This window comes from Colobus angolensis, unplaced genomic scaffold (genome assembly GCF_000951035.1).
Source record: "Colobus angolensis palliatus isolate OR3802 unplaced genomic scaffold, Cang.pa_1.0 Scaffold231, whole genome shotgun sequence".
NCBI classification, from domain to species: Eukaryota; Metazoa; Chordata; class Mammalia; order Primates; family Cercopithecidae; genus Colobus; species Colobus angolensis.
The window spans coordinates 1,364,998-1,378,349 of NW_012115500.1; the positions used below are offsets into that span (position 1 = coordinate 1,364,998).

Genomic DNA, 13,352 nt, shown 5'->3' on the forward strand with positions numbered 1-13,352 from the left:
AATGCAGAAATCACCCGTCTTCTGTGTCCTTCGCGCTGGGAGTTGGAGACTGCAGCTGTTCCTATTCGGCCATCTTGCTCCGCCCCCAATATTTGCTTTATATATCTAGATGCTCTAGTGTTGGATGCATATATACTTACAATTGTTATATCCTCTTGCTTAATAGACCCCTTTATCATTATATAATGATCTTCATCTCTTTCTATAGTTTTTGTCTTGAAGTACATTTTGTTTGATATAAGTATGGCTACTCCTGCTCTTTTTTTGGCTTCCATTAGCATGGACTATCTTTCTCCATCCTTTATTTTCTGTCTATTTGTGTCTTTATAGGTGAAGTGTGCTTCTTATAGGCAACAAATCATTGGGTCTTTCCTTTTCTTTTTTTTTAATTCATTCAGCCACTCTGTGTCTTTTTGTTGAAGAATTTAGTCCATTTACATTAAATGTTACTATTGATAAGTAAGGACTACTCTTGCCATTTAACTGTTTTCTAGTTGTTTTGTGGTCTTTTCTTCTTTCCTGTCTTCCTTTTAGTGAAGATGATTTTCTCTGGTGGTATAATTTAATTTCTTACTTTTTGTGTGTGTGTATTTGCTGTGTTTTTTGATTTCAGGTTACCATGAGTATTGCAAATACTATCTCATAACCCATTATGTTAAACTGATGATAGCCTAACATGAATTGCATAAACAAACAAACAAGGAAAAAGAAAACTAATAAAAACTCTATACTTTAACTTCGTCTCCCTGCTTTTTAAGTTTTTGATGTTTCTATTTATATCTTAATATGCTATGTCTTGAAAGATTGTCTCAGTTATTATTTTTGATTGGTTCACCTTTTAGCCTTTCTACTTAATATAGCAGTAATTTACACACCACAATTTCAGTGTTATAATATGCTGTATTTTTCTGTGTGCTTTTTAGTACCAGTGAGTTTTGTACCTTCAGGTGATTTCTTCTTGCTCATTAATATGTTATTTTATTTTTTTCTGATTGAAGAACTCCCTTCAGTATTTCTTTTTTTTTTTTTTTTTTTTTTGAGGCGGAGTCTCGCTCTGCCGCCCGGGCTGGAGTGCAGTGGCCGGATCTCAGCCCACTGCAAGCTCCGCCTCCCGGGTTCACGCCATTCTCCTGCCTCAGCCTCCCGAGTAGCTGGGACTACAGCCGCCCGCCACCTCGCCCGGCTAGTTTTTTTTTGTATTTTTTAGTAGAGACGGGGTTTCACCGTGTTAGCCAGGATGGTCTCGATCTCCTGACCTTGTGATCCGCCCGTCTCGGCCTCCCAAAGTGCTGGGATTACAGGCTTGAGCCACTGCGCCCGGCCTCTTCAGTATTTCTTGTAAGACAAGTCTGGTGTTGATGAAATCTTTCAGCTTTTGTTTGTCTGGGAATGTCCTTATTTCTCCTTCATGCTTGCAGGACCTTTTTTTTTTTTTTTCCTGCCAAATATATTATTCTGCGGTAAAAGGTTTTTTTCCTTTAGCACTTTAAATACGTCATGCCACTCTCTCCCAGTCCTAAATTTTCCACTGAAAACTCTGCTGCAGACATATTGGAGCTCCATTATATGTTATTTGTTTCTTTTCTCTTGCTGCTTTTAGGGTTCTTTCTTTATCCTTGACCATTGGGAGCTTGATTATTAAATGCCGTAGGTAGTCTTCTTTCAGTTAAATATTCTTGGTATTCTATAACCTTCCTGTACTTAGATATTGATATTTTTGTCTAGGTTTGAAAAATTTTCTGTTATTATCTTTTTGAATAAATTATATACTCCTATATCGTTCTCTACCTACTCTTTAAGGCCAATAACTCTTAGATTTGCTTTTTTGAGGGTATTTTCTAGATCTTGTATGAGTGCTTTATTACTTTTTATTCTTTTTTCTTTTGTCTGCTCTGACTGTATTTTCAGATAACCTGTCTTCAAGGTCACTAATTCTTTCTCTGCTTTGTCAGTTCTGCTATTAAGAGACTCTGATACATTCTTCAATATGTCAACTTTATTTTTCACCTCCAGAATTTCTGCTTGATTCTTCTTAATTATTTCAATCTCTTTGTTACATTTATCTGATAGAATGCTGAATTCTTTCCCTGTGTTATCTTGATTTTTTTAAAAATTTTTATCTTTTTTTTTAACTTTCCCCAAAACAGCTATTTTGAATTCTCTGTCTGAAAGATCACATATCTCTGTTTCCCCAGGATTGGTCCCTGGTGCCTTATTTAGTTCATTTGGTGAGGCCATGTTTTCCTGAATGTTTTTGATACTTGTGGATGTTCATTGGTGTTGGGGCCTTGAAGAGTTAGGCATTTACTGTAGTCTTCTCAGTCTGGGCTTGTTTTTACTTGTCCTTCTTGGTAAGCCTTTTCAGGTGTTTGAAAGGATTTGGATATTGTGATCTAAGGCATATCTGCATTACAGGGTACCCTAAGCCCAGTAACACTGTGGTTCTTGTAGGGCTTGTAGAGGTACCACGTTTGTGGTGTTCAGTAAGATCCAGAAGAATACTCTGGACCAGGCAGAGACTCTTGCTCTCTTGCTTTACTTTCCCCCAAACAAACAGAGTCTCCCTGTCTGTGATGAGTTGCCTGGAGCTAGAAGTAGGGTGGTACAAGCACCCCTGTGACCACCACTGTTGGGACTGCTCTGGGTCAGATCTGAAGCCAGCATTTCATTGGGTCTTACCCAAGGCCCGCTCAAGACCCTAGGGCTCTATGAACAGCAGGTAGCAAAGCCAGTCAGACCTGTGTCGTTCCTGCAGGGCAGTGAATTCCCTGTCACACTGAGTGAATTCAGAGATGTCAAATGGGAGCCAGGGACTGGAGTCAAAACCTCAGGAATCTATCTGTTGCTCTATTCTACTGCAGCTAAGCTGGCACTCAAACCATGAGACAAAGTCCTTCCCACCTTCCCCTCCTTTCCACAGACAGAGGAATCTCTCTCTGTGGCCACCACCACCACAGCCCCATGGGGAGTACTTCCAGACCATTGCTTATTTTCACTACTTGCCTAAGAGCTCTTCAGTCTGCTTGTGGTGAATCCTTCCAGGCCTGGGATTCAGTCTTCAGGGCAGTGGGCTCCCATCTGGCCCATGGCAGGTCCAGAAATGTCATGCAAGAGCCAAGGCATAGAACTAGGGACCCCACAAGGCTGCCTGGTGCTCTATCCCACTGTGGTTGAGCTAGTACCTGATTTTTGGTTCTTAAAAAGGTGTAGATAGTTGTTAAATTAAATTGTTGTTTCTGTCAGGGGGACAATAGGTAGAGGTTTCTCTTCAGCCATCATGATCTATCCCTCATCTGGGTTACTTTATTTTAGATTAAAAATACATCAAAGAAACATTATGTTTCAGACTACATAAAGTCTTCTGATTTATAAGTTACTAGGAAACAATTTTTGAATTTTAATCTTGGCAATTAACAATATTTTAAATTATAAAGACTATTCATGTTAAGAGAAGGTAGGCACCTCTGCTTTCTCTCCATGTTCCATAGAGGATTTGCTGAGGATAAAGGATTTGCATTTACATGCAAGTGCATAAAAACAAGACAAGAACTAATGCATATCTGCACTACTTTTTAAAATTTCCGCAGCTGTAACTGGGGCTTCTGAAAATGTCAGAACATTCTATCTTCTGTACCCTGTGATGTATAATTAATTTCAGGGTCCAGCAGACCCCAGAACACAAGGCTTCAAGGTTTTCTGAAACTTCAGTACTCTAGGGTGGAGTACGTAGCTTGGAAGTTAGAGTCAACTAACTGTTGACTTTCAATATATTCATGCTTCCTTTACTACCCACCACCCCCTGCTAGTGAGAATATTTAAAATTATCTTTAATTATGCTAATTTTCAGATTATGACAAGCTGAATCAGCTTTTTAGTATTTTCTTCAGCTATTTGAATTATGATAGATTTGTGGGAATTTTCTGATACCAAAATTCTTCAGCATCCTTAATAAATATGAAAGGGTAATATTTGAAAGATCTGATGTGAAATGAACAAACTGGCAGGGTGACTTGAAAGGGTTTTCTTGGTTCAGACATGCTACCTACGATATGAATGTAACAATGCTTAAAATGCCAACAGAACACTTTTATGAAGTTCGATAACATACACTGTCTCTCCCCTTAGACAGGATCTGCAATTCATGTGGACTACACAGTGTCAGATTAATGTTAAGTTCACTTGGAAAGCAGTCAATGAATATCTTCTATCTACTGTCCACCATTAGAATCTGTTTGTTCTTGCCTCTCAGGAAATTTTAGTCTTCTGGGGAAAAACCATTACCCACAGAAAATGTTTAGTGAACATCATATTAAACTGATTTCGTGGAACTTCAGTGTTGATTATCAGAGTGAAAAGTAAAAAAAACTGTAGGAGATGACTGATCTAGCCAAGACCATCCACATATATCCTGACAGGGCAGGTACTGAGAAAGTTGATTTTGAGATTTAAATTTTTAATTTACTATAAGGCAATTTTAAATAAGGTCTGAAATTGGATGAGTAGGCTTCCAAGGTCATGTGTATGCATTTCTATACTTTGTTAAAACCACAGTAAATAATCCATTCATTTGGGTATATATGCTGTTAAATCCTGAAGATACTTAATCAATGCATTTATATGGCTTCCCCTCACCCCCAAGGGTATTATTGGAGAAAGATGGAGGAGAATGTCACCTAAACTTTACTCCAATTCAGTTATTCTCAAACTGTGTGACCACAGTTACCTAGGGTGCTTGTAATGCATCTGATGTCAGACACACTGAATCAAAAATTCTAGGGAAGGTACCTGGAATCTGTATTGCTAACAAACTTCGCAGCTGAGTCTTATGAACAGACAAGTTGGGGAAACAGTGTCCTGGTTTAAATGACGTAAGATTAATTTTCAGTAAATAGGCATTTTATCCAAACTTGCTTTATCTCTCCTATATTTCTCCCCATCTCCCACGTTAAGATTTGTAAAAAATCTTAGGAAGAGCTAATTTGCTTTAAATTCACATTTTAAGTCTCCAAGCTGACACAGGTGAGATGAGGTTTTCTCAATTTTTTTTTCTTCTCCTTTCCACAATTTAATCAAGTGTTAAGGTGAAAAATCTGGTTCTTTGTGGCATGGTACATAAGAAAAAAGGGGAATTAATTTACACTGCCTGGTGTCAGGATGTAATATGATTATGCTGGCAAAGCTATAAAAAGAAAATATCCAAAGCTCATAAAAAAAAAAATTGAAGGAGGTCACTGTTAGAGCAGATGGATGGAGCAGAGTGCCTGATCATTGAACAGCTACTGAGCTAAAAGGATATTCAGGTCGAGGTGTACATAGCTGGGAGAAGGTCACAAATCTTAATTAAAGCTTTCAAGGGGAAAGTCCTGGATTTGACAGTAAGACTCATATTGATTTGCCTTACTGTACAGAAATAACTAAAAGGACTGGTAAATAGAGTGCAGTCAGCTGTCAATTACCCTGAGGGAATCTAATACAGTGGAGGGTTCCTTTGCTGCATGCTTTGGGGCCTTCTCTCCTTTGTAACCAGAAAATACCCTTCCATGAAATGCAAACTTATTTTCATATTTTAACAAAAAAGCTACAAAGATTAAGTGCATTAAAAGATCTAAAATTAAACCAAAAAATGTAGGGTTATTAAACAAAAATTTATATTGACCTCAATATTTTTAATGAATTCTGCCAATTGTTGTGATATGAAAGATAAGCTAAGAGGCAAGACTAACACACTTTAAAAACAACAAAATATTTAAATTATATTAGATAGGGTTATACCACCAATGAGAGAAGTATTTGTTTCTATTTTATTCTGTGGGAGAATTTTATTACATCTAAATGTGTGTGTTCATGGATTACATATATCATATATTATATATATATGATTATATTGTATATGTATTACATAATAATAGGTATAGAGAAGAAAATTTTTTTTTCAAAATTATGCACATTATTCAATTGTATGATCTTTTTTAAGATTCAGAAATGATTAAAGTTTTCATATCAGATCAATTACTGAAATAATATTTTGGGTTTGCTGAAACACTAGGGTGAATATGTGGTTCAAAGAAGAAAAATATTCTTGTTGAAACGATTCAGGCACATTGTAGATGGCTGTACTAGGTGACTTTTAGATGACTTATTTATAACTTTATAAAGTTATTTTAGTCTAATCTCTTCGAAATTTATAAGGGCCTATGAGTCTAGAAAAAGGCAATATAGTGAAATTTTTAAAAATCCATTTTGGAATCCTATGTGACAGAGCTTAAATCCTATCTTAGGGCAAGTTTCTTAATATCTAAAAGACTCTATTTCAGTTGGTTGTTTTGAATTATAGGGAATCTCTCTCTCGTCTCTCTTCTCTCCCTCTATCTCTGACATCTGTGGATAAGATTAAATAAAATATTGTATATAAAGCCATGTACAATATATGTAATAATAAAAAGCCACTACCTAGCTAAGGGCCCAATTAAGAGTAGCTGTTCTACCTGTGTATGATTGATAACATTTTTAATTATCAACTGAGATTTCTTTACTCCTTTATACTTCCTTTAATACTCTGTAAAGGCTGTTCACTGAGGGATGATGCACTTAATCTAGAACAAATGATCACTTAAGTTTCTGTTTTTTAAAATCCAAACAAAGAGCCATGGTCTTGAAAATCAGCATATGTATGACAATAGCCTGACTTTTTGAAAGCAAAGATTTTTTGAGCTATCTGAAACTGAAGAACTGAGAACAAACCATAGAGTGGGAATGACTATATGGTGATGTAAAAGTTTTTATGTTTCTGGGAAGGGAAATGAGTCATTGACTAGCTAGTGGAGAAGAATTCAGGATATAATGAGACCCTAGTCATTATTCAAGTCTCTGCGAAGGTGGCCAGGACTCCAGCTCACTAGGTTGAACAGAAGGGAGATTGAACAATAAGAATTTTAATGAAAATCCAAGTGTAGAGATGACTATGCCTCACTTCCCAGGGAAACTTTAGGCATCATAAAACTGTCTCTGTATATTCTCTGACCCTGGAAAGGTAGACAAGCAATGGTCAAGAGAAGTGCCCAGGCAAATGGGCCTGATTGCCACCTGACAGGGTTCCCAGGCCCTCAGAGGAGTGAGCCTCTAAAGTGATTTCATGGACCTCATGGAGGGCATAGAATGGTTTAAATAGACCATCAACCTTAAAATCCAGAGATGGAACAAAGAGGATGCAGATGCACACATCTCTACCTGAGGTAGTAGTTACACCTGACACAATAGCAGTGGATCCTTGTGCAGACTGATGTAACTGGACACATTGCAGCTCAGTGACGGTCAGCATGCACACAGGATATGTGTGAACCTGATGCCTTTTCTCTACACTTTAGGCTCCCTTTCATGAAAGAGAGCAACATTCTCTTAGTGGTAGGGTGTCTTAGTCACCTCCTATTTACCCTGTTGGTGAGGGAGCGCTAAACACCACCTGACCCAGAAGAGATGAGATCAACAACAGGTTGTTAGTCACGTCTACTGATGGCCTGGCGGAGGAGGACACAGAACACCTTGCTGGGCCACACAGAAGTTGCACTCAAGAGCAGAGTGAACAACCAGGGCTGTAGGAAGTCGGCTTTGGAGAATTAAGAGGGTAGGGTGTTCCCAGTTATTGTGGAATGATGTGATTCACTTGTTTGATTTGGCAGACAAACAGGGAACAAAACCTGCTACTCAAGGATAAACAGAAACTGTGCCTGGTCCTCTTGGTAAGGATGGTGGTTGGTCTAGGGTACCTGATCAATGGGAGTAGAGTGGGGAGGAGAACTTGTAGTTAGGTCATTAGAGACCTATTTTATTAGATATCAAGCCTTAATTTTTGGCTTTATGCTGCAATTGATCACTTGATGCTTTGACATCAGTTTAAATCTTGACGATAACTGAGACTTTTAGGGATTAGAAGAATTGTCTTCCTAGGAAGCAAAGTAGGCACCTGACCAAGGGGAGAGGGGCACATCTTGAGGTGGTTGCCAAAAACATGAACTTTAGGTATGTCTCCATATATAACCAGTAAAGGCAATTGAGAGACCTGTGTGATATTGATATAGAGAGTGGGTGTTCCCAGGGGGTGTGAATTGAGGCTAATAATGCTTGTGGCAGTGGTGACATCAAGGAAGCAGAGGGACATTTTTCTCCTTGTGACTTAAATAGTTCTTTGAAAACCCATTAGGCTTATCAATTAAACTAGCTGCCTGGGGCTGACCTCCTGAGGCCTCTGGGGAGGCTGCATTTCAATGGAAAGCCTTCTTCAAGATTCCATTGTGTGTTCTAAGATGAGTGCCTTGGTGATAATCTAGTGTCTCGAACTCCAAATGAGATGAGGAATGTCCTGTTGAGGCCTTGTATTATGGCCTTAGGATATGTAGAGAAACCTGTTAATTTGGTTTATATATTTATATTTGGGTATCTGTGAAACAAGAGATTCACAGAGTTCTTTAAAGTGCAACTCTTAGGCAATGGCCTAAAAGTTGTAAAAATATACGTATGAGGCCAAATGACCAGGGCCTCCATTGCCAAGATGAATGCCTGGAGTGTGCCCATTGTGCTGACCCTTGGGTTCTGTTCTTTATCAGGGACATCTTGGTTAAGGAACTAAAAGCAACAAGTCTCCACTGAGCTCTATCATGTATAATTGTGGCAACATCACTGGTAAAGTGTATGGCCTTCTACTGCTGTTCATTCAGTTGATCCTTGGGGTCTCTCCAGGTAGCCAAGGACTCTAGGAAAGGGATGACTTCCCCTAGCACCATGGTTTTTGGCAAAGGACTGATGGTACAGGAGGCCACCACCTTCTACAGATAGAATATGCCAGAAGGCCCAAGCTTGACTCCATCCTGTCGCAAAGAGGTCTCATAGCCATGCCAAATTCATGGGGGGGCTGCTCAAATGCATTACAAAGCATTACGGTAGAAGGGTACAGAGGGTCACAGCCTCAAAGTCTTTGAGACCCTCTATTTCTGGAAAAGCCCAGTGTGTGGCCAGTAATTGCCACTGTAATGGTGTATAGTACAAGGCCAGGAAAGGCAGTTTCTGGCATCAAAAGCCCATGAGCAACTTATGACCATCACAGGTGGCCCAGAGACTCCAGGAGGCATGAGATAAGGTTGCAGAAGTCTCTGAGGGCACTAACTGGAGTGTGTGTTGATTTCATTTTGGACAGCTTCTACAGTCTTTTGTTGAGGAGGTTCCCCTTTAAGATGGGCAGTCTGTAAGTAACAGCATTAGTGAGATTAAAGAAAATTTGCGAAAGAATATGTTGTCTCCAGAACCCAAAAAAGACTAAAAGATGTTGGACTTGTATTAACCTTGTGGGTACTGAGAGGGTTCATACCTGTTTTTTTGACAGTATCAGGGATGGAGCAGCTTTTGGTTTACCAAATAACTTTCAAGAATTTAACAGAAGTCACAGGACTTTGCACTATGTGAGAGATAATGATCCACCCTTTTTGTGTGAGTTCCTTTGTGAGTATTTGTATGTTCTCAATGAATATGTCAAACAAATCTTCCTGGAGAAGGATGCCATCAATGTAACATACCTGTGCTCCTGGAGAAAGGTGGATGTCGGCCAGGCGCGGTGGCTCAAGCCTGTAATCCCAGCACTTTGGGAGGCCGAGACGGGCGGATCACAAGGTCAGGAGATCGAGACCATCCTGGCTAACACGGTGAAACCCCGTCTCTACTAAAATACAAAAAAATTAGCCGGGCGTGTTGGCGGGCGCCTGTAGTCCCAGCTACTCCGGAGGCTGAGGCAGGAGAATGGCGTGAACCCGGGAGACGGAGCTTGCAGTGAGCTGAGATCCGGCCACTGCACTCCAGCCCGGGCGACAGAGCGAGACTCCGTCTCAAAAAAAAAAAAAAAAAAAGAGAAAGGTGGATGTCGTTAAGATCTTGCCTGCAAAGGCTGTGTGCAGTGGCAAGACTGCTGAGGTAGCCCTTGAGTAGCCTGGTAAAAATACATTGTATCTTGTGGGAGGTAAAAGCAAACTGACTGCTAAGCTGTTGACATTGGCACCCAATGGATCATATTAGCCTAATTTGTAGTAGCAAAATACCTATCAGTTGCTGATTGGATGGAGTCAGAAGTTTCAATATTCAGTTTGTTGGGAATAGGGGCCTGAATTGTATGGGACCATGGCATTAAGGTTGCAGCAGTCTAGTGTGCTGCACTATTTATTTGTTCCAGGTTTAAGAACAGGCTAAATAGGCCAGATTGGGTTGTTAAATGGAGAAGCGGTGGGGATAATCACCCCTGCACTCTATAGCTGTCATATAACAAATTTCAATCCTCAAAATCCCTATTTTAAATTACTTTGAGCCATGTTAATAATTATTTTAATTTGGGGTGGAGGCAGAGGAATCATGAGTTCCCATTTTGTCAAGCCAATTTATAAGTGTCGAGATTTAATCTAATTTCCATTTATTTTTAATTGGGTCAGAGCATCCATGTCCATTATGGGATATTTTAGGGCAATGATTGCTATGACCGTGATGGGAAATTTAGGCAAGACAGTAATTATGATGGTTAAGATAAGGCATATCTCTTTGTCCTCTATTCTATATTCCATAACTCCTCTGATATTATGGGGGATACCATGTTTAAATTTAGTATGATCCCTAGTCATAACTGTAATCTGAGCCCTAGTACCAGTTACACCCATGAAGGTTTGCCAATTGCTGCATTTCAGCAGGTATTAAAGTTAATTAAGAATCTATACTGTAGAGGCACAAAAGCCAATCAGTGACCCTTTATCTTGGTTATATAAATGCTTTTAATATATTTTGAATGTCCAATTAGGTTAAATTGTAGATCTTTGTTTTAGGGTTTTGTTGTTGTTGTTGTTGTTGTTGGTTTCCCTCCATATCCAGGATTTTTTTTTTCTTTGCTTTTTAAATTTCTTTTCTTTCTTTCTTTCCTTTTTTTTTTTTAAGTGCTGGTGGTCACTGGAAATATTTGGTGGTGGTGGGGTGGTGGTGAGGGATCCTTTTTACCCTGACGATATTTATCAGTCTTTTCTCTTAGAGAGCTTCAAATTAATATCATCAAGGTTGGGGGTTTCCCCCACAGCAATGGTTGATTTATATGGTTTAAAGAGCCTGGGCTTAAGTTGAGTTTGAATTAATGGTGCCATGGGGTACCACAGTGCCATAAAGGTAACATAGGTATTTCTCTATAACCTCAAGGATTAGGATCTTTATTGCAGCAGAGACATAGTAAGCAGAGTGGTACAGGGAAAGAAAGCTAGGTTTATAACCCAGACTCAATAGACCAAAATTATCTCCTGCTGCCACTGCCCTACCTTTTCTGTCTTGTGGAATTTTTCCCTCTTTCTTTCTTTCTTTGTTTCTTTCTCTGCACAAATTCCTTGAGCATATTTTGAGTTTGCAGCTAGGTGAAATTGGAGCTTTCTGTACGGTCACCTGTGGTGCAGACTTTCTGGGTACTGATGGGAAAACATTAGGGAGCTTAGTGGCCTTTCTCAGAAGTGGTTGCCTCTTCCTCTGGGGAGTGCGAATCAGTCTCTCTAGGGTTGAGGTCCATATCCTGTAAAGTCATTAGTCTATGGCTTGGATAGGGCCAGCAAGCCAATGATTGCAAGACTGGCCGTTTGGTGTGCTGGTAGGCAGCAGTGCTGAGCCCAGGCCTACTGGCTACGGGTTTTGCATTGGGAGATCATTTGAGTACCAAATGCTCCTTCCTCTCCCCACCCTTTTCTTTTTGCATTGGCACCTGTGCCACAGGCCACCATGGATCTGCACCTCAATGCCTTTCGGAGTCATGAGAGCACAAGCATCAGCAGCTCAGGAAGCAGCAGCAGAGGAGACCAGAAAGGTCACTACCTTTGCATGAACAACAATGGCAACCAGGATACCATGCTTAGCTCTCCATGGGGTGGTCACCTTCCTTCCCACAAATGTCACACAGGGCTGCCTCTGTGCCCGTTCCATAGGTGCACCGTTACAAGCAATGTCCATATTGCTGCTCCAAGCAGTCAGTGACAGTCACCAGGCTGGACATGGTGATCAGAGAGCTCTAGCCTGAGCTCTGGTAAGCAGGACTAAAGTACTGACTGGTTAAGGCAATGTTTTCTCATTGCATTTACAGGCTGAAGCTTCAGAGATCACCTGCCAAACACAGGCTGAACCTGACAGCATGTCACACCAGGGTATAGTTAACAACCATTTTCTTCTTGGGGACAAGAGCATTGCAGAGTTAAAAGAGATGGCATAACAGTGGCACATAGGCCATAGCTCAAGCCCATCAGCAGTTAGCAGTTCTGTCTCAGGTAGCCTTGCCAAATAACTCAGAACCAAATAACCAAGGAACAGTTCATTTTAACTGACTAGGTGTCTTCTGAAATGGTTGGGCATGTTATATGGTTCATAACACCCGTGGATTTTATTGCTTTCTATTCACCCTATTGGTGAAGAAAAGATTCCTGCCTTGGAGATTCACAGATGCCTAGACACCCAACACCCAACACTGGACAGATGAGATCCACAGCAGTTTACTGGTCACATATACTTACCACCCAAGGAGAAGAACATTGCCAGGCATGCAGGAGGATGTTGGGGTTGTAACCAGGAATAGTATGAACAACCAGGTGCTGTGGGAGTAATAGTAACAAGAGTTACTATTAGTTACATTAGGTAACCAGAGTAAGGCTTGGATTTCTAAGAGTGACACGCTCAGTAAAAGGGTAATATGATAAAACCCTAACCTCCTAGGAAGACAGTAAGGAGACTTGCCAGTCTTGACTTTGACTTGGATGGAAATGGGGGAAAGGCTCTCTTAATAACTTATGAACAAAAACGAAACCTCACATTAAGTGTGCCAATTTGCAACTGTGTAGTCTATGTAATTTGAACAAAAGTCATGCTGAGAACATAAGGCTAATTTTCTTTTTTTTTTTTTCTTTTTTGAGATGGAGTCTCACTCTGTTGCCTAGGCTGGAGTGCAGTGGTGTGACCTCAGCTCATTGCAACTTCCACCTTCTGGGTTCAAGTGATTCTCCTGCCTCACGCTCCTTGGTGTCTGGCATACAGGCACACAACACCACACCAAGCTAATTCTTATATTTTTAGTAGAGACAAGTTTTCACCATGTTGGTCTTGAACTCCTGACCTCAGGTGATCTGCCCACCTTGGCCTCCCAAAGTGCTGGGATTACAGGCATGAGCCACTGCACCCGGCCTTAAGGAAAATGTTTTTAGAAATGTGATCTCAGGGCCAGGCTCGGTGGCTCACGCCTGTAATCCCAGCACTTTGGGAGGCCGAGGTGGGTGGATCACGAGATCAGGAGATCAAGACCATCCTGGCTAACATGG

General features: G+C 40.3%; 1 protein-coding gene across 6 annotated transcripts in view; it reads left to right on the plus strand.

Moving 5' to 3' along the window:
- PKIB (protein kinase (cAMP-dependent, catalytic) inhibitor beta) overlaps positions 1 to 13,352 on the plus strand; it is a 223,973-nt gene that overhangs the window by 185,730 nt on the left and 24,891 nt on the right. For 3 of the 6 annotated variants that reach the window (XM_011944443.1, XM_011944444.1, XM_011944441.1), the window contains one exon: positions 12,131 to 12,191. The exons of the other annotated variants lie outside the window; for them this stretch is intronic. In XM_011944443.1, coding sequence (XP_011799833.1) covers positions 12,179 to 12,191 — 13 coding nt within the window. In that variant the 5' untranslated portion in view covers positions 12,131 to 12,178. The remainder of the gene's footprint in view (positions 1 to 12,130; positions 12,192 to 13,352) is intronic. 6 annotated transcript variants of the gene reach the window in all.